Here is a 22,613-nt window from a genome sequence, read left to right on the forward strand (position 1 = left end):
CGAGGCACTTATAATTACTTTTCGTCAGAATATACATACATGTATGTACTTCATTAGCAAAATTGATTGGAGTAGGTATGCCATTGCATTTAAATATTTTATATAAAGCAGTTTTTAATGTGCACTAATCTAGTATATTGCAAGTCACCGAGTTCAAAATAAACATCTTAATATTTACAAAAACGATCATATAATTCGCCTGCATACATTCAAATTACATGGAAAGAATAGTTCTGCTGAGATGTATAGCTAAAATATTTAAAAGTTTAGCTATAGATGCAAATCTGAAAATAATTGTGCTGAACTACCAAAATATAATTATGTAAGACGCTTACATAGACGGATTTCTACAAAACAATATTTTAAATTTTGACATTCTAATAAAATTGTTTTCTCTCTCTCTCTCAAATTTAAATCTAGTTAAATTTTTAGATACTTTAATAAAATCGTTCTTTCCATGTAGATAATCTAGACACATATTTATTCCTGACAATCGGAGCACTCAATTATTTCTCGTCGATAATTAATCAACCTAGACATACAAATACTTTATATCTGAAATTTTTGACATATTGAAGACTTACAGGCTCTCTACAATAATAAGCCATTACTTAAGCTTAAGTTTTAAGCCGTAAGAAATAGACAAATTATAGTCAAATATGAAAAGATAACAATCAATTATGATTTTGGTCAGTTTCTTACGACTGAAAATCTAGAGCTTAGATAATGGCTTATTGTAGAAAGCCCATGAAAGGGCTTGACGAGGATCGCAACGATTTCCACGAAAGGATCCAAGAACCAAGGTTTTCAGGAACGCGCTCGTAGGTTGAGAATCACTGGCTCGCGAGAGCACACACAATGACCACCTGCGCGTGCGCGCGCGCGCGTACACGCAGCACACACGCGCAATGGCATCGAGTGGATCAATAATTTTTGATACTCGCGTACGGGACATTCAAAATACGCGCTCGCGGCGCATGCAACGCAGTTACGTCGCGTCGGCGACGGACGGCAGGACGGGGGAGACAAACGCGCGGAAGAAAAGCGGCAAAAGCGCATGGAAAATGCCCCCGCGGATCGCAAGTGAGGAGAGAGATGATGTGCCTCCTTCACGCGGCAAGCGGAGTCAACGCGCGCGCACACACACATGCACATATACGCTCGGCGAAGTCGCGTCGAATAGCGGCGCTTCGCGTTCCGATGCGCTAGAGACACTCCAGCAGTCCGAGCGATCCGCCATTTTTAATCGATATAAAGCTAACCTCGGCCATGCGAGACTTTAATAGGAAATCCGAGAAAATCAGAAATATTGCGCAACAATTGTTGCGTGAATTTTTACATGCTGGAGAGATATACGTTCAATCATATTTCCTGAAACGCCTGTTTCCCTGGCCACTAATACACAGCGTGTTTTATAAGAGGGTTTCTAGTTTCATTGCGGGTAAACTAGCTGTCAGATTAGATAACAGATCGATTGACAATGCACGATGATATGTGGTGCTAAAAGCCACGCATTTTTGTATTCTTCATACTGCGAGACTTGGCGAACAAGTCTGAAGTATAAAGTACACTGTTAAATTCATATAATGTCAAATTATAATATATACATATTCAATTTGAGTTATTTTTAATCATTTCTACGGGTCGCCACTGTTTCTACTCAATATATCGTTAATCGAATTAAAACAATAAGTTGAACGATTCAACTGAAGAAAACGTATTAAATGTGAGTTAAATTAATTTTATTATTTATTCCCTTAAGTGCATATTTTCATACAAACGATGAACTAACCCAGAAATGGATTGACATATAGTTTTATGTTTTGACACATAATAGAAGTGAAAAATAGCAAAATGTTATTTAACTCAAGAGATTGGGTTATCATTGTTCTTGTAATGTTCTTGTAATAGATAACAGTGTAAAATAAATATAAGGTACTTAAACGTAATTCATACTCAGGTAGAACGAAAAATTATAATAATAATGATAATTATATTATATTGTAAAATAATAAATCATAATAAAAAAATCATAATAGGGTCAAGAAGACATCAGATTTTGTCCAAGAAAAGTCATTTTAGGAGAAATTATAATGATATTACTTAAAAATTATTGTTACGTCAAGAATTCATCACAAAATCATTGTCATAAGTGTACCGATGACGTCATTATGATTTTTCCTAAAACGGCTTTTACTCGATGTTGTCTGTAGCTTGATTTTATTATATTATGATTTTATGTTCTACCTCTATCGCTATTTGATATCGAAAATGTCAAGATATTAAGGACAGTTGCTCTGAAAGGTTCGCGATGTCCTTTTCTGTGACTCGCCGATCAACGGAAGCTGCTTGGCACGACTACAGAGATGCCTGTGGTTGAAGAGGTCTGAACGTTTCGCGGGTGATTATACATTCTCTCTTAAATGCCCAACAGTCAAGAACGCTAGCTACTTATTTCCGAGTGCGGAACTCGTCGCGCTAATTAAACACACGTTTAACGTTACATTTTCACACGGTGCTTTGAAAATTGTAAACAGATATTTTACGAAAAGGTTTGCTAACACATTAAACGTGTGTAAACGGAATATTTATTATTTTTTAATCAATCTTTTCTACGTTTAGGGAAATCGTGAAAATGTGTATTTTGTTTGTTTATAAACGTTTCGTATTTTTGAAAGCATTTTTTATAATATTAGATGTCAAAGGAGCAGTGGCAATCCAATCTTTTAAATTAAATAACATTTTGTTATTTTTAACCTTCATGTCAAATTGTAAATTATTCATTTCTGCACTGAAACAAAATACTCTAAATTTAAATAAATACTTGTTTAAATACCAACTAAAAACATTTATTTACAGCAAATAAATATTACTTAATAAAAAGAAATTATTGTTAAATCATATTAGATAATATTTTTTGTCCAAATGAAATAAATATATCTTTATATTTAACAAATATTTAGTTGGTACCATTCAAATAGATATTTATTTAAATTTATGATATTTTTGTCTCAGTGCGTGATAGCTGCCAAATAAATAACATATTAATATATGCTTAGTAAATAATAAACTAAATTTGAGTCAAATTTAATACAGTTTTTGAAAATTAAATTATTCATTTGTTAGTTGAGACGTTAAACTGTTTTAATAAAAAAAAAAAAGACTACGGATTTGATATAACACGGACTTAATTTGATTTCACATCATATGTATCTTCTCAGTGACTTGTCCTATTTTAATGTTTTTGACATTCTGTTTAATCTCCCTGTAATAATTTTGGACATATTTTCGTTTTCATTAATTATGGCGATAATCCAAAAGTGAGGGATCGTGAAACATCTAATTAATTTGTTATTCAATAAATTTGCACACGGACACCTAGTGCTGATTCTGCAGATTGTACTTTTGCGATTTATATTCTCTAGAATTGTTATTTTTTTCTTAATTTGATTAACTTGATTGTTTTTAGTTAAATTGACGACGTATTAAGCAGCAACGGTGGCGACCTACAGAAATGATTAAACTCAAATTGCGCGCAATTTGACATTATAAATTTAACAGTTTGCTCTTTCAAGACTGTACGGTAAAGTTTGCAGGTTCCGTCTCTCGCGATGGATAAGATCCGCCCGTTTGGTTGCGCGCCGTAGCGGTAACACGTCGGAAATTATTCTCGGATGGCTTCCCGTTTAAGTCGGCAAGCCGTACGGAAATAATGTAGCTCCGCGCGCGGATGCGGAATCACATAGGTGACAGTAATGCTAAATTTGAATGAAGCGCGCGACCTCGCACGAGATTTTTACAGCATCCGTCGTCATAACAGATTATTCGCTCGCGATATATACGGTGAGAATTCTCTTGTTGACGGCGAGAAAGAGAAGGGCAGGGGGTGAGAGGAGAATGGCGAGGACACGGGAGGAAAAGAAGGGGGAGTTGTAGTAGGACAGAGAGGAGGAGGGAGAGAGAGAGAGAGAGAGAGAGAAAGGAAGAAAAATGGCAGGAAAAGGTGAGAGGATCGGAAGAGAGGGAGAGGGGGCGAGGGATTAAGATCGGTATGGCGGAAGATAAAGCACGCAGGACAGCGGATTTCGATTTGGAGCTGCGAATACGCTAAGTAATTTTACGTAATCTTTCTTAGAGATCCGACCAATGTTATACTTTAGTCATTGCGGCATCGATGATTCTGTTCCGTATATACCTCGTGTGATTTTATGATCATTGCGGCTGCAGAAAAAAGCCCAGCTTCGTAAACTGTTATAAAATTCTTTAATGCGATCGATCTTGGGTAGCCTCTCTTCCGATTGTGTAAATTAATCGTGGGTGCTTTCCAGCAAGAGACACGGTTGATACAGTGTAACACGAGCGAATCTTTGTTACCCAGTATCCGAAAAATATCATAATTTTGATCTCGGCAATAAAAAAACCTACATCGAATCCGTTCTATTTGAATTTCTTGGAAATTGAAATAGATAGAAACGAATTCATATCTAATCTAAAATTCTGATTTTTCGGATACACATGTTTGCAAATGTTAAACGAAGGTGACATAATCACGGTGTGTCACACTGTCGCTTGCCGGAAAGCTCTGCATATTAAAAAAAAACTTACCACAGTTGTGTGTGTAAGATTCTTTAATATTAGCCCTCGCCTTTAATTCTTTGTGTTGGATCTGAATCAATATTCTGTGCATAACCAATCATATTAAAAAGAGTCTCACAATAGTTGCGAAGTCACTTTTTCTGCTGAACGCAACCATTGCTTAGACGTCGGACGATATATATTTTCTATCAGAATCGTCCGCAATATGTCGATATATACGTTCCTCGGGGAGCAATGCGAATGTTTTGAAGCGGTAATCGGAGCAGAGCCGTATCGATACGGACTGCTCTGATGACCGGCAGAAATCCAGAGACCTGCCAACAATCAAGGTTTAGGTGAAACGTAACGATTTCGCGAGGAAAAAAAAAAAAAAAAAAGTTTCGTTACTCCAATTCATCGCGTGGCAGTTCGACGCGCGGCCGAGAAGGATGGCGGCGGAGGGTGAGGACGGGAGGGACGGACGCGGCATATATGCGAACGCCGTGAAACATCGCCCGGTCGCCTCGCTCCGTCCGCGCCTCACCTCACCTCACCGCGCTTCGTCGCCGCGCCACGCACGATCATTCCGATCGCGGTGCGGCGCAACGTTCGCGCTGCATACGGCGAGGGGAGGATGGTCGCTCGCGGGAACGGCCAGCCGAGGCGAGCGGACCTATCGCTTCGCTATTCCGTGCGTTCTAAGCGAAAATAGCTTCGCGCTGAGACTGAGTCCGTTCTTCGTGTGCCCGGGAGCCGAGTGTAAGTCCGAGGAACACGATCGCCGTCGTCGCGCCCAGCGCCGCCGTCGTTTCTGCGAAACCGCGCGTTCCGTTTCGATCGAAGGGTCTCGCCCGCCCGCCCGCGCGCGCGCGGCACTCCCCGCGCGGTGGCCCTTTCCTTCCTCTGCCTTGCTGCCTTGCCTCTCGTCAGTTTCGTCCCTGCGCGCCGCCACCGCCGCTTGTCTAACCTTTTTCGTGGAATTTACGCCGGCTACGCCGATGCTACCGTCGTTCATTCGCGACGGTATTTCGACGGGTGGGGGAGGGCAGGGGGGGAGCACGTAGGATCCGACCTAATCGTCCCGAGTGACCCGCGGTGTGACGCTCGGTTCGAGGTACGTTTTTTTTCCTCGGCGGATAAAATTTTCCTGTCACTCTCTTTCTCCTTCTCTCTCTCTCTCTCTCTCTCGCAACTATTCCGTTCTCCGTGCTAGCATCTTTATCGTTTTTCTGTTTATATATATATATATATATATATATGTTTCTCTCTCGCTCTCTTTGTCTGTTTGGTGCTGCTCGCGCTTGGCACCTTCGCCGGAGCTCCGCTTCTTGTTCTCCGTGAAGTGCGTCGCGCGTTACCTCACATCAGCGTGTGACGTTTGCTACGGTCTGTGCTGCTCCGTTTTAAAACGGAGGCGCTTCGGGGCGTCGAGGTGGCATTTACGGACGTAAATAATGTCGCGTTATCAAACGATCGTACGTCGTTGTCGCGCAGCGTTTTTCCCCATCGTCGTCGCGTCGTCCGTCGTTATCGGATCGAGTTAAGCGCGGAGTTACCACGCGAGAGTACGGGGATGTATGTGATATTTTGGGCATTGGATAAGCGGAGCCGTTGCGGTAATTACGCCGTTTAGGTTAGGGTCTCTCTCGACACGATGTCGCGACGTTCAGCTAACGGGTCTGCGACTGGCTATAGACAACTTAGATTTAACCTTGAACGGATCTTTTACGCTCCTCTTTCTCGTTTTGCTTCGAGGTGCTCCGATCGATAGTAACAGTGAGTTGTTGGAAAGACGAGCGTTCGGTATGGATTCACTTAAAACTACGCTGGTTCTGCAATCGCTGATAAGACGCGAGGATAAAAAGATATCATTTTTTGTGTTTGAAATTGACATGTTTTATTTATCTATGGATTTTTTTATTTCTTTATTGTCTCCATTTAATAAGTTGTGTAGTGTTTTGCTTGAACGTTAAACTATTGTTTTTCATAATTGTCAATATGCAAAATAATCGACTGAATGTAATTTTAATGACAGATCCATTGACAAGTTTGAAGCAAGTTGATTTTCATGTAAGATTTTTTCAAAGATAAAACGCGTTGAACGCAAAATTTCAATGAACTATAGAATTGTAAATAAATGATAAGCTTTAATTTCTTTTTATAATTCTAAATAAATTTGTGTTTTAATAAATGTGTTAGAAAGTCTATTGTTTTATTTTAGTTGTTAAAATATTCAATGGAGACAAATTGTGAATAACGTAAAAATGTTATGTTGAAAAGATGCGTTTAATATTTCTTCTCTATCGTAATTTTTACCGACAAAATTTTGCCTTAAAATTTATTAAGCAACGTGTTATTCAAATTTGATGCATTAAAAGTAAATATTTTAAAATTATAACGAACTGCATTTTGTGTCTTTCAGATCTCCACTGGCATGGAGCTAGGAGCGCACTGATAGCGTTAGTTTACGAGGTATAATTTGTTATATTTTTTTAATGTAATTTTTCATTTTTCGACTTTTTTAGAGCTTAGATTGCTAGAACTAGTATTTTAAAAAATTAATATGATTTCTTGTATATTTTGTATGTGTATGTGTGTGTATATGTATTTTCTGTTTAATTGTATATTTATGTTTATGATTTTTATTGTTTTTTTCTCTATTGGTATCAACAATTGCAATTTTCTGCTAGTTCTACACATTTAATACTATTTATTTATTTAAACTATGAAAGAGAAGTTTCTATGTATATTATTCATAAGTGAATTTATTTTGATATAATAGGATGCAAATTTAATACGGTTTTAAATTACTAACATAAACATTTGTATTTTATGTACAGATCTTGGTTTCTATGCATTGCCTGCCAAAGAAGAACTGAGCCCAATGTTTCCACACAATTCTAGTTCACATGAGATTTCTACAGAAACAAATGCCTTCGTACAAAATTCCATGGTAAGTATTTACATATAAATTAGACATTTAGGGTAATAATTTATTATATCATATTATTTGTAAACTTACAACTAAAATAAATTATGCATACAACTTAAATGTCAAACTCTTAACATTAATGTAAATTATATGTATTATTTGTTTATCTTATTATATCTTAACGTATAAAATTTGTCGAACTTTTAGAAGTATACTAATTAAAATAGTATGATACTTAAAAATAGTACGATATTTAATAAGACAGTTTTAAATCTTTGTAGATACACATATGACCCATATGCTATTTATAGAAGTTTCATATTTATGAGATTAATTTTATCATTTTTTATGATTATCTAATTATCTGCATTTATGTATGCAAATATTGTAAGTTACTTTTTTATTATTTATTTGTTGGTACTGTATAAAGTCTTCCATTAAGAGGTTTTATTTTAAATTAATTAAAAAAAAAACGAATAAGATTTTGAGATATATTTATTCTAATCCAAAGTACAAATTGTGTGATTAAACGTGGAATACAATATCAGTCAAATGGCCGCTTTAACTTTTCTTACAAATGGCCATTTTTTTTTGAGGAAATTTTTCATTATATTTTTGTACAATTTTGGCTCAATTTTACCAATAACAGTTTGACTATTGTCTTTGAGCGCTTGAATCGTTGCAGAGCGTTTGTGTAAATCTTATCTCTCACATAACCCTAAAGAAAAAAAAAATCCAAAGGTGTTAAATCGTATGATCTGGGCAATTGAAGTTTCCGTTACGCGAAATGATACGTCCAGGAAACTTCTCCGTGAAATTTTCATAGTGTTTGTAGTGAGTTTTCACTATTTTTATGCGTTGCTCAAGCACATATCGATTCGTTGTTATTAATCGCATAGTGTTTACTCAATAACTGTCAAATATATGACAACTCCATCTATAACAGGTACAAAATGCCGCGAAATGTAAAATAAAACTTCTTAATGAAAGACTATATACGATTCTATCTATTATTATCACAACTATTAATTTTAATTTATCTTATTTTTATACGTAACATTGTTTTAGTTTTATGATTACATTATAACTTTATTAACATCTTATACTGATTTGCATTTTAAAACAAATACTGCTGAAACAAATATAAACATGTTAATTTTTTACGTGTTACAGGGGGATGTAGTAGTATTAGAGGAAAGCAGTCTGGATGGGGTGGGGGAAGGGGAAGGATCAGAGCACATTAGGTACTGTGATATCGAATCGATAGCAAACAGCAGCATGATGGCAGCACCTATTAGCCATCCCGAAGCTACCGCCGCCAATGACTTTTCAACCGTCCTGCTGAACCAAGCTGGTGAGTAAATTAAATATTTTAATGATATTTATAGCAATATACCTGCTATATATACATATATTATATATATTCTTTAAATTTGTTTTATGTTTATTTAATGTTTTAATATTATACAAAAATAATCTTTTAAAATTGTAAATTTTTAGTAACAAAAAGCTGAATAAAATTACAAATTCAGTTAATATGTATTTATGAAGAAAATTTATATTAAAAGTATGGATAGTTAAAATTTTAATTCTTTATATATTATATTTAAATTTTATAAAACGTTTTGTTAAACATTTTGTGAATATTTTCGATTGTCTAACTCAGATATTCTCTTACTAGTAATTTTTGAATTCAAACATGTACTTTTGAATAATATTAAAAAGAAAAAGATTTAAACGTGTTAAACATAATATGTATATAAATTTAATATAGACATTGGGAATTCTAATAAAAAAATACATTTACATGCGACTGTTCTATTACCTAATTGCAGGTGAGTTCAACTCAACCGGCATAGGTAAGGCCTGCCAGTCAGTGGCGCCAGCAACCACAAAATACCCAACAAATCACCCTCAAATCTGCGATAATAATAATAAAATAAATAATCACAACAATGCAGAACATAATCATCACAAGTACAGAAAGCAAAACACACCGGGCTTGCTTGGTCTGCAGCTGGGCAGCTCCGCCAATAACTCTAAGTCTACTTGTAAGACATTAAGTGATAATAAGACTAGCTTTAGTACTGTATACATTAGGGTATATATAAGGGTAAGTGTAAATTTTGAAAGGGACGAAATGTGTTACACCGTTGGGGTACCTAGCCTAGTTAGGATACCCAAGTCTGATAGTCCCCAACGGTTGTTACGCCTCCCTAACTCTGATGACAATTACTCCTTACTAGGGTCCTGCCTTGACCTAGGCGACAACAATAAATTTAAGGCTAATTTTAGTTATGTAAGTAATAACAACTCCAAGTCTGTGATATTGCTCAGCTCAACCAGTTACAGTAACCATTACCTCCTCTTTAGTGGTGGCTTTGACAAGATAGCTGCTGTTATCCCGGTACTTTGTATTAAAAGGGACGATTCTACCACCACATCGAATAGAATGAAACTACTAGGTGATAAGTATGCCCTAGTTACCAGTTTTGCTCAGATCTCTAGACTGCTTGCAAACGATAGAATTCTGGATGATTCTAACTCTGACATCCGAGTTTTACTGAGCCGCCGAATAATACGACACCTCTTGGAATCGCATTTGAATGTCATCACTTTAGTACCGGTGTCTGTTCACGCTCAGAATTTCGCGATGTACGCCGCAAGTTCTTCCATTACGCTTATCGTTTCCAGAAACGAAGTAATTGACCACACTTTGCGATCTTTCCTGAAAAATCTCACACAACTATATGTACAATCTTCTATTTCTCCATTATGTAATGTCACTGTGACCGAGCTGATGCAACACATATGTGTTCCACTATTAATAATATGTAAAAGTAATGATTACAACGTTGGTAATAATTATAATGAATATTATAACGAGTACAGTAACGTTGGTAGTATTGAAGAAGAAATTAATATTAGTAATAATAATCCAGATGTTATCGAAGACATTGTTGACATCGCTGTGTGCTACAAGACTAGTGTAATGACTACTAATGTTAGAATCTTAGGGTCTCAAAATGATGGTATTAGTTGTACCGAAGCAACAATATATACTGTTGGTGCTCTTTTATTTCAGGATAACAATAAGCCTCTAAACACTTGTTTTAAGATTAGTAGACATAGGGGATTGGTTACTACCGATCGCGAATCTAACTCTACCATTAAGTCTGTATTTAGGTCTAAGTTAAGCGATAAGTGTAGTAACGTTAAGTTTGAAACATCTCATGCCGCTCGACTTGACGAATCTGACAACAGTAAGCAAGTTAAGTTGACTGTCAACATTCCTATAATGACTACCTGCAAGCCTACGATGACGCTTACATGCCAATCAGCCACCGTCGCATCCCAAACAATTGTTGTACCTGTATCTCGGGCGGAGAGTCGCACGAACGACAATGAAATGCGATTGGAATATTTCATTATACTCCAAAATGACCAAATATGTATCCAATATATGTTGCTAAGTCATACAGATGATCTTAATAAGAATGACTTGTGTCGTTATGACGCAACTAAATTTAAAGATGCGCAAATTTATGCTATTGACAAGCTCAAGGCTACTACAACATCGAAAGATGACGCTCAGTTGATCTGCAAATATCACCGAGATACTCTTAAATACGACCAAAGTCGTAAAAATGATGACGATAATGCCATCATATGCAACGGCAACGAAGATTTCTCTCTATCGACTACGATATGGCACTTCCTAAAGCATTATGTGCGTGAATTAATTTCTGATTGTCGAAGAATATACAATACGAACAAGGACGAATACGAAGTTAATCGGCGTCGACTACGATCTATCTTGGACATCCTAATTCGCAAATCCTATGTCTCGGAGTTGTATGAAAACTACAACGAGTCTATTACAAGTTACAAGCAACGTTGGGGTATACCAATAGGACTGCGGTTGGTAGGAGGTGGAGAGAGTTCCTTGAACAGTGGAGGAGCTGCAAATTGGGGAACAACACAAGCTACTACGCCGAATAATAATAATACGAATCAGAGTGGATGGGGTGGTACACCCGGAAACCCACCCGGTAGTGCTAATGCGCCGAATAATTGGGGTGGAAACACTGTCAATCGATCTGTCACTGGTAATCCAAATCAAAATCAAAATCAAGGACCACCTGGAAACCAAAATAATCCAGGTAAGATATAGTTAAAAGAAATTTTTAGAATTAATATATATATCCAAAATACTAACAAGAACACACACACTAAATTTAGTATGTTTTAGTACATTTTTATATTAAATATTTAAATTATTCCGTGTAAGAATTATATTTGTATTTTTAACACAATATATTTGTGTTTAATATATTGTGTTAGATAATTATTTCAAAAATTTTTAAGATATTAATATTACAAAATAATGTCTAAATGTATAATAAAATACATGGATATTTTGGATTTGCATAGACAATATATACATATAATATTTAGAAAAATATTGTTAAACGTTTCTGAATATAATTTTTATTTTTATCTATTATTTATAAAGACAATTGTAATTTTTTTTGTATTAGGTAATGTGAGTAAAGTTAATAATCCTAATCAACAATCGAATCAACAATCTGGTCCGCCAACGTCTCAATCAAATAACCCTACCCAAGGGAATCAGAATAACAACCAATGGTCTCAGGGAAAATCTAATAACCCAAGTGGTCTTGGGCAAAATCCATCAGTGCAAAATAATAATAGTAGTGGCGTTCAACAGCAGCAATCTTCAGGTTCAAGCGCGAACAACAATCAATCCAATAATCCTACCCAAGGAGCTGTAAGCATTGGCAACACATCAACGACTAATAATCCGTCTACGAAGCAACAACTCGAACAACTCAATACAATGAGAGAAGCGCTTTTCAGTCACGATGGTTGGGGCTGTGTAAGTAAAATATAATATGTATGATTATATGCATTTTTTTTAAGTATAACATTGAGTCTTTATTGCTTGATTAAATAATTTTTCACGTGGAAGAATAGTAGTAAGTTTTGATAATGATTTATAATTGTGCAGCAAAACGTGAATCAAGATACAAATTGGGATGTCCCAACATCTCCTGAGCCAAGCATAACTAAGGATGGTGTACCGATATGGAAACCTCCGGTGAACAATGGTACCGATTTATGGGAGGCAAATCTGCGTAACGGTGGACAGCCACCGCCGCAACAGCAAACGAAAACACCGTGGGGCCATACTCCCGCGACTAACATCGGTGGCACTTGGGGCGAAGATGACGAAACGGCAGATTCATCCAACATGTGGACCGGTGCACCAACTCAATCCCAGCCGAGCGCAACTCAGTGGACTGGTGCTGCCGGTAACCAAGCCGGTATGTGGGGAGGTAGGCTGGTGAAGGCTGGAGATATGCCAGATCTATATAGGCAAAATGTTCTTCAAAATTTTTTATTTTGACTGAAAAATTTCCTTAATTTTTCTGATCTTATATTAGTTAATGTAATATGCCTGTTAGCGCACTGCTAACGTATTCTTTATGTGACTATGTTCAGAAACCCGAGTCTTATTCAATTGTCATAACACATTTATAGTAGAACTGTAGGTAATATAGAAGAGAGAATACTATTATATACTACGATACGTTATGTCGTTCTCATTTTTAGTATTTTTTATTTTTTTATTCTTAGCACAAGGAAATGTTACCTAAGTTTGTTAATATTTTTCTTACATTTTTTTCTTGCTTTCTCTCTCTCTCTCTCTCTCTCTCTCTCTCTCTTTAAGAGTAACATTTTAATTAACAAACATATCTTAAAGTACAAAATGAATAAAATATATACATAATATACATATGTACTATGAGAAAAGTATTATATATTTTAGAAGAAATCTGTAACTGATAAAGTAATATATCTGTATTTTGCATACTGTCATTTGATCGACACATTAGGGTATACTGAACAAAGTTCCATATTTGTAGATTTTTTGAATCATATATAATTGGCCACAAAGTGTATGTCAGAACTTACACTTGTATTTGCGCAGTTGAACGTAATGCAAGATAATAAATTAATTATATTATTATGCTTTTGACACATTCAGCTGCGGTTTATGTTTAGTGTAAGTGTATGTTATATATTTGCCTGTAGAATTGAATAGAACACTCCGGCGTTCACAGAGCTTCAAAATAAAAACTGGGGATATGATTCAAGTGATTTTCATTTGATTTTGCACATGTATCTTCGCAAGTGCTATCAATTTTAAGTAATTTTTGCTCTTATTATTTGAGAAAATGTTATACTGTTTATATGGAAATACGCTTTTTATATGAAAGTGCTATTATTAGATGCTTTCACCCTAAGCTGAATATGTGCATAGAATTAACAACAGTACAATAGAAATATAATCATTTCTTTATCTATGTTAGTTTTTTCTCTATTTTTATTTTATTATATCTTATGAATTGTATATTATATTAATTATTTATATAAAATTGTAAATGTTTATGCATTTGTATATGGTTATAATTTTGGATTTAGAAAGTAACAAATTTAATTTGTGTGATTTATTACACTTGCATAAAAAACTTTTTACTGAACAATATCGATATGAATTTATATATTGATAGCTTTATCTATGATTAGTTGCAATGCAAAATCAAACTACATCGATTTATAAATGATTATTACATGCTCGTAATCTGCATATGTATATTTTTTAATTGTAATTTAATAGTAAATAAATTTAACGCAGATTAACAAATACATGTCATATTTAAATAAAATGATTTATAAATCGATATAATTATCGCATATGCCGAAGATAATTGCGGTTACAAGAAACGTTGATTGCAACAGGATCCAATTGGGGCGATTCCAGAATAGATCATAGAGATCCAAGGGACTTACGGTCTGTAGATCCACGAGAAATGCGTGATCCTCGGGATCACCGTATGTCCTTAGATCCTCGAGATCATATGCGTGTAATGGATCCTATGGCACGTGATCCGCGAATGGCGGACATGCGTGGTGATCCACGTGGAATATCAGGACGGTTACACGGTGCGAATGCGGACGCCATGTGGAGTCAACCACCTGGACCGCCTCATCATCAGATGGGTCACCAACACCCATCCGGTCCGCCAGCCAAGATGCTTAATCCGTCAAACATGAATCAATGGGCCGCACAACCGCCAAAGGACATTATGCCCGGCAAACCGTCCGGTTGGGAAGAACCCTCGCCGCCGACACAACGACGTAACGTGCCCAATTATGATGATGGGACTAGCCTCTGGGGAAATCCAGCTGCTAATCAGCGTGCAATGCCAGGTAGCAAGGTTTCACATTGGAAGGATATACCTGCACCGAATTTGGCTCGTGGAGGTACGCGTTTGCGAAGCGTTCCGAAATCTATTATTTGTTTCATTGTAAAGTTTATCGAAAGAAATAATTAATGTGTATAACGTATATAATTGATTTTCATTTTGAAATTTTATTTTTATTTATTTTTTATATATTTTTATTTTTATTTAATACTAATCTATATACATCTTTACTGCAGGTATGCAATGTCCACCAGGTATGCCTCAGAATAGAATGCCAGGTCAACCTGGAATGAAACCGGATGTGAGTAATCCCATGTGGGGCCACCCTGGAGCTCCAGGCGGACGCAATGGAACATGGACAGACGGGCCGCATGATACTGCATCTTGGGACGATCCTAAGACACCGGCTACATGGAATGAACCTCCATTAAATCCAGGTTGGGGTGGTCCAACTGCGCATAAGCCAAAGCCTATGGGACCTGCCGGTAGCTGGACCGATTCTGATATGGATCCAACTCCTAGCTGGGCACATCCTGCAAAACCTACCTTAACAAAAGAAGTTATTTGGAACAGTCGGGAGTTCCGTTATCTTTGCGATTTAGGATTTAAGGTATATCTTGTATGCTCTTATTTTTATTTAATTGATTGATTTATTATTTAATATTTAATAATTAGTATTATGATGTAAAATTTAACAATATTTAAATTACATATATAGAGGCACAAAATTAATTCTTAAGACAATAAAATTAATTCTAAGTATCTTAAATTTTAGAAAGAGGATGTCGAGGTAGCATTAAGAAATCGAGAAATGAACCGAGAAGAAGCATTGGAACTTCTCAATCAAATACGTCCTGTTGATCAGTGGAGACGTCACGAGACACATTCAGGTTATGATCCGACTCATCAAGCGACTACTACGCCAGCCTATCCTCGATTCAATCATGTCGGACAACAGATGTCGTTCCCTCCGGTAAGCTCGATCAATTGTTCTTAAATAGCACTCGGTTTTACTAGAAAGAAGTTTTTGTGATTTTAAACAATATTTTGAGATACACTGATTTTATATAATAAGTTCTTAAATAATCCTTCATTAATAGTAATCCTTCATTAAATGTTGATTTTGAAAATGATAAAGCTGAAATAATTGATAATAGCGCGTGGTTCTTGTAAAAATTGCTTAATGAATGATTGAGCGTGTGTACATTTTGTGAGCATTTTATTATAAATTAACAGTATGTACTAGCTAAAAGTGATGAATTAAAAATATGAATTGAAATGGCTATAGAACACAAATGTGGAATAGTTATTAATTGTTTTTTATGTGTTTGTTTTTGTTTATTATGTGTAGTAAGTACTTGTATACAATATTTTTATATAAGTTCGGAAACTGTAAATAGCTCCCAAATAGCGGAGATATAAAATACTTGAATGTGAGGAAAGAAATACAAAATCTTAGTTATGATTAAAGTTTGAAGAACATTTTATTATATTATATTAATTTGAGAGAGGAGACAGAAAGGAAATAGGCGTGGGGTATAATTTGTATTTAACTCAGGGTGGCGGAGTGCCCAGTGGGGCAACCAGTGGAGGCGTAGGTGGTTCTGTCACCAGTGCTAGTCTTCTCAAGCTTCAACAACAGCAACAACAACAGACAGCTGTTCCACTACAGCAACAACAGCCAAGTATCAATACGCCACAACCTCCTTTCAACCAGGTGAAGAAGCTTTCACGAGACAAAGTTCTATCTATTCCTTTTTGTATTTATTTTTTATTGGTTGCAAGAAATGTACGATGAGATGCATTTCGGGTTTTCGGCGCAAATAAGAATCTATTATTTATTTATTATTTTTTTATACGAAGAAATAAAAAAATTGGTATTCTTTATACGATTATTTTACACCAGGCATATTTATGGATTAAATATGTAACTTTATTAGATCACAAATTTGTAGGACAATTTTGTTACCAAAAGACCAACTGTCTTTCTGATTTCTTATATTAGTTTATGTTTATGTACGTGTTTAATCTGATTTGTGAATGCATGAATTTGTGTTTTATATTGTTTTGTGCATGTCAGTCACTTACTAATAATGTATTACTAATTTTCTGTAGTTAAGATTATAGTTCTAAATATATTCCAATTATGATGGATCGGTTATTCATAGAATGTGTTTTACGTAAATGATGCTCATATTTCATAATTTTATTACTTCAACTTTTATATCAAAAAGGTGAATTTGGTTTATAAAATTCTGTTACTCTTTATATACATCTATCCATTATACTATACCTGTTAATTAATTTCTAAACCAATTTATGCAGAGAACATATAGATGTATAATTATATACATGTTTTTGTAATATTAAAGCTCAAATCTACATTCAGTTGTGTATATCTCTATTAGGTTTTCGAATATAACAATATATTGCATAAAATAAAATTTTATTGGTTATTTTATGTAATTACTCATATTAATTTGAGAATATAAGTATATATCTATTTCATTTTTCCAATTTAATTAATAAAGATTATCATCGATGATGCTAATGATAATAATGATAAAATTAATTTTCAGGCATCTCGTGCATCACAGAATCAGCCAAGCACGCAACAATTGCGGATGCTCGTACAACAAATTCAACTAGCTGTGCATGAAGGATATTTAAACCATCAAATCTTAAATCAACCGTTGGCTCCTCAAACTCTGATGTTATTGAATCAACTGCTACAGCAAATCAAAGTCTTGCAGCAATTACATCAACAACATGCTGTTCAAAATACAATGAAAGGAAGCAATCAGTCAGCGCTGCAAATTAGTGTTCAAATCACGAAAACCAAGCAGCAGATCACCAATTTGCAAAATCAAATTGCAGTACAGCAAGCAACATACATGAAACAACAACAGCAACATCCGGCTCCTCCATCGCAGGCATCGGAATATTACAAATCTTCCGTACACGATCCAATGACAGCTCTACAAAATAGTTTCAGTGATATATCAATGAACAAAGAGCCTCCGGTTGTACGTATCAGTATATATAACAGATGTGAAATCCTGATGTATGTGCGTATATAATCGATATTTTTATTTTTGACAGAGTCAGCAACAATCAAGATTGAATCAATGGAAGCTGCCACCATCACTTGATAAGGACGGTGATTTGGTATCGAATGAATTTTCTCGTGCTCCCGGAACTACGAGTAAACCGCCTACAACACCTGGTGGTTTGACTCAGTCACATAGCAGTCCGAATATGAATCCTTTGCTAGGCCAAGGAGACGGCACATGGTCTTCAAGACTCGGCGATAGCGGCTGGCCTGATCCAAGTAATAGCGATTCAACCGATGGAAAGGATTGGCAACCAGGTGGTGCTGCATATACTGATCTCGTACCAGAATTTGAACCAGGGAAACCATGGAAGGTAATCCATTTCCAATACCGTCAATTATTATTCATATTTGTTATGTCACTTAAATGCAAGAAAATAATGATCATAAAATATATTTATAAAAATGCGCGCAAATTATTGTTACATATAATAAATGCAGCGTATTAGTATTTAAAGCTTATCCAGGTCCACCTATATTTCATTTCATTTTAGGGTACCCAGATAAAAAGCATCGAGGATGATCCTAGCATCACTCCCGGCTCCGTTGTACGTTCTCCGTTATCCCTGGCCACTATCAAGGATACCGACACGATCTTTTCATCGAGCAGCAAGACATCACCGCCACCGCAAACAGCTAATCCTGATACATCGATCCCAAGTCTCAGTAATTCTACATGGACATTTAATCCACCAGTTACTACACCTAGTGCATTTACTAGGTAATGGTTTTAAATTAATGATATATTATGTATATATTGTTATATTTTTATTAAAAAATTAATTTATTACAGCACTTCCAAAAATACATGGGGAGAATCCGCTCCTCCACCTACTGCTGTGACTTCGGAACTGTGGGGTGCACCGATGAGCAAAGCACGCGGTCCACCTCCTGGTTTGAGCAGTAAAGGAGCTACGAATGCGAGCAATGGCTGGGGAGCTGGCTTAGGAAGTGTTAGTAGATCGACTAGTTCGTGGGGCCTCCAGTCATCCACTGTCAGTAATTCAGGTTGGATGTCCACTTGGCTTCTATTGAAGAATCTTACTCCACAAATCGACGGCTCTACTTTGAAAACATTATGTATGCAACATGGGCCGGTTCAAGACTTCCGTCTCTATCAGAATCATGGAATCGCTCTGACGAAATATTCCTCTCGCGACGAAGCAATCAAGGTAACAGAGCTTATCACACCTTTTTTTAATTCTTATATGTTTAATATTTGTTTATTAACAAATTAGTCCTCTCTTAATTGAAATATTTCACGAGATTATCGATTTTCCTTTCCAGGCTCAGGGAGCCCTAAACAATTGCGTCCTGGGTAACACAACGATATTCGCCGAGTCGCCTGCAGAAAGTGAAGTTGCTGCGATTCTTCAGCAACTTGGTCATGGCGGACAGCAGCAGGCCGGCGGTTCCGGAGGAGCCGGTTGGGGCCTTAGACCAACTAATAAAGCTGGGCCGCCGCCCGATACATGGGGAGGCAGCTCTAGTCAACTCTGGGGCGCTCCGCCCACCAGCAATTCCCTGTGGAGTAACGCGGGAATTGACAACAGTGATCAGCAACGAGCAACTCCCAGTTCTCTTAACTCGTACTTACCGGGAGATCTTTTGGGAGGTGAGTCGATGTAGAGAACGAGAGGCCATCCGCCCGAAATCTCGTCAGATAATTGAAAAATTTACTTGCTTATTATGCAAGTCCAGATATGCAGCTCGGCTGACGCAAACTTCGTGATCGAATGCGTATTACTTCCCTTCTGATCCCCGCCTCTCATTCCTTTAAGATTACACGGTTACATTTTGTATATCTTAGTATTATCATGTATTGATCAGTGTCTTTGGCTAAAGCGGATACGAGATGTGTCTGCTTGTTAGTCGTTGATGATAAGAGAAGATGAACATGAGAGAGGATGAGGGAATGGGAGGGGGAGTTTAGAGAGTGATAGAGATGGTATGAAAGAGAGAGAAAGAGAGAGAGAAAGAGAGGGAGAGAGAGAGAGAGGGAAAGAGAGAGAGAGAGAGAATGAGAGAGAATGAAACGGACGAGGTCTTCACGAAACGTCAATTATATTGCTAAGAAACGCAATTACTATAACGAGTTACTTAACAAAAGAATTACTACCCTCGTATCCGCCTTGAGTAGTACACGCGTAAGCAAAAAAAAAATCGCAGCGGCATACAGCCAAATCGTGCGATAAATATCTAATTTTACATGACAAACTACACTCTACACACATAACACATTCATAAAGAACATTCGATAAAAAAAGGTACTTGCAAATATGAATTTTACGGTCGCGTCATTACTCCGAGGAGATTTACGGATTGCGGAAGATCAAGTTGGACCAACTGCAACGGTCTCTTTATTAATATAATGGTGCGTGTATTGCGTGCGATTTGCCACGATGTATAACGACGAAGTGGCGTTCTCGTCGTTCCAAGCCAATCTAGTAAGAATTTCTAATCTGAAGATAACGCGTAGAAGAAGGAAGATGAAGAAAAAGAAAGAGAACTATCCGCGCTCTTTGTCATTTTACTATGAATGGCGGGCGCTTTTCAATGAAGATTTATCGGCTGAGGGTCTCTGATCAGGTCAAAGAGTGTTCCATTTTTGCTGGACAGTTCTGAAGACTGCAGCGAGTATCAAACGTAGACTGTATCAATCTAATCAAAAGAAAGAAACCTTAAAAAACAAGCATTGACGTCGCTGCCTGGTGTTCTGTCCCGATCTCCCCTCCCCCTCACTCCCTACTGCATTCTCTGGACCCCCTACAAATGTGGAAGAAACGAGGAATGCAGGGATATCAGATCAACTGGGCAACGACGCAACGATACCAAATGTTATCGCAATAACGTAAATTTTATTCTATATTAAATCTAGATGCCACCTGTCGTGCCAATGTCCAGTGTGTCTCTTTACCATTTATTAACGTAGAGTTTAAATGAAAAAAAAAAAAAAAAGAAGAAATACGAAAGAAGGAACGGGGGAAAAACGGTGAGATGAAGATTAGAGAACAAGAGAAGACCGAGAAGTGCTGATAAAATGGCTAATAAAGCGGTTAAAAGTTGGGTTTACATTAAAGTAAACATGAAGATGAGTAATGGACACTACGTACTGATTATCGGTACGTAGCATATTACGCTTCTCATTAGTGATGTGCGAATTCGAAGAATGATCACAATGATCCGCGTAAGATCGCAACGCGAGTAATGGCGATGTTACGAATGTATGGCATTTATTACGGGCGCATTGCGGAGCTCGGTCTAGGATGAATTAAATTAGTTTTTCTCTTCAACGTCAAAGGTACCTGAACGGACTGATAACCAAACGACGAACAAGCGAACCGTTATTTACTCATGCACAACAGTTTTGTTTTTACTTTCCGCTTCTCCGTGTCGGTGGAGTGTTTTGGGAACGTTTCGCGATCAATCATTGGCGCAACCGCGAACGACGTGAAAGAGACGGCTTTTTTTCCTTCGTGAACTGAAAGAAGTAGAAAAAGATTAAAAGATATATATATATATATATATATATATATATATATGTTACTATGTAAGCATATAAATTAAACTAGAAGGAAAAAAAGAAACAATCACAGGACGCTGTTCAGCGAGACGCGCGCAATAAAAGTGAACAATTACATATACACACACGCTGATCATACACATTTGCCACGCATGACTGTACCTGCATGCTTGCAAATGTCAAACACGCCAAGCTAAGGAAACGTACATAGTAGCATTGGTCGACAATGATTCCGCTGCTTCCATGCGATCGGTCGATCCTCGCGGATATCGGACCACTATATCCTTTAGCATATTAGTAAATCAAAAAAACATTAGGAACTTTTATATTTGTTGCCTTCCAAGGAGGAAAAGAGAGGAGGGAAAAAGAGCGAGAGATCACTTCTCGTAAGAGATATCATCAAAAAATCATATATTTCACGGATTGACGGGATACATCGGTTCTTCATGAGGATGCACGATAAGAAATCCGCGTGGTTCCGCCGGTCACGTCGCTTCGACTCTGTCGGCCAGTGTTGTCATGCGTAATGTTTAATTTTAATATTTTCATAAGAATGCATAATCTAAGCTATTCATAATTATTGTGCGTAAATAGCGTAAATAGGGTTCAAGTGGAAGTGGTAAAGAATACGACGATACGATTATGACGACTTATATGAGCTGCCCTGCAAAAACAATACTAGAAAAAAAACGAAAAAAAAAAGATAAAGTAGTGGAAGCGCTGCTTATGCGAGTCGTTCTGTACATAATTGTATCGTATTCCTGAGAATAGGTTGCGACGCAAATTGAGAAGACGAATTTTTAAGCGATAATACAGGCTAGGCAGATTGTAGTATTAAGATGGTAGTATTTAAGGATATGATGAAAGTAAGGCAATGTGATCGCTTAAATTTTTCAATTAATTCTTCATTTATCATGTCCATGGATAATAGTCCATTCGTCTGTTATGCCTCTTCCTTCAAGTTGGTGTATTTAAGACAGTGGGAAATAAATTTTTAATTCAACATATTTGATATATTTTAATTGAAAATAAATTTCGTACTACACACAATTGCCTTTAAGATCAAAGTTACAAGTCTCAGATGAAAGACGAATGAAACTTAAATGTAAAATTGAAAATTAATTGATGTATACTTCTTGAATTGCGTAATCGCCTATTTCCAAGGATACGATATAA

The 22,613-nt window shown here is 36.6% G+C and overlaps 1 protein-coding gene across 5 annotated transcripts in view; it reads left to right on the plus strand.

Annotated features, from left to right (window-relative positions):
• The window catches only part of gw (trinucleotide repeat containing adaptor protein gawky), a 38,172-nt gene extending 16,033 nt beyond the window's left edge, over positions 1 to 22,139 (plus strand). The window contains exons 1-16 of one of the 5 annotated variants that reach the window (XM_018545823.1): positions 5,278 to 5,334; positions 6,998 to 7,047; positions 7,416 to 7,528; positions 8,681 to 8,861; positions 9,343 to 11,670; positions 12,049 to 12,407; positions 12,540 to 12,855; positions 14,336 to 14,860; positions 15,039 to 15,412; positions 15,578 to 15,775; positions 16,361 to 16,519; positions 17,382 to 17,828; positions 17,905 to 18,228; positions 18,409 to 18,635; positions 18,708 to 19,086; positions 19,202 to 22,139. In XM_018545823.1, coding sequence (XP_018401325.1) covers positions 7,460 to 7,528; positions 8,681 to 8,861; positions 9,343 to 11,670; positions 12,049 to 12,407; positions 12,540 to 12,855; positions 14,336 to 14,860; positions 15,039 to 15,412; positions 15,578 to 15,775; positions 16,361 to 16,519; positions 17,382 to 17,828; positions 17,905 to 18,228; positions 18,409 to 18,635; positions 18,708 to 19,086; positions 19,202 to 19,543 — 6,228 coding nt within the window. In that variant the 5' untranslated portion in view covers positions 5,278 to 5,334; positions 6,998 to 7,047; positions 7,416 to 7,459 and the 3' untranslated portion in view covers positions 19,544 to 22,139. Of the gene's footprint in view, positions 1 to 5,277; positions 5,335 to 6,997; positions 7,048 to 7,415; positions 7,529 to 8,680; positions 8,862 to 9,342; positions 11,671 to 12,048; positions 12,408 to 12,539; positions 12,856 to 14,335; positions 14,861 to 15,038; positions 15,413 to 15,577; positions 15,776 to 16,360; positions 16,520 to 17,381; positions 17,829 to 17,904; positions 18,229 to 18,408; positions 18,636 to 18,707; positions 19,087 to 19,201 lie in introns of those variants that run through there. The other 4 variants (XM_018545822.1, XM_018545824.1, XM_018545825.1 and 1 more) reach the window with 4 other exon arrangements.
• Positions 22,140 to 22,613: the final 474 nt, after the last annotated feature.

Source organism: Cyphomyrmex costatus, unplaced genomic scaffold (assembly GCF_001594065.2).
Source record: "Cyphomyrmex costatus isolate MS0001 unplaced genomic scaffold, Ccosl1.0 scaffold502, whole genome shotgun sequence".
Lineage (NCBI taxonomy): Eukaryota > Metazoa > Arthropoda > Insecta > Hymenoptera > Formicidae > Cyphomyrmex > Cyphomyrmex costatus.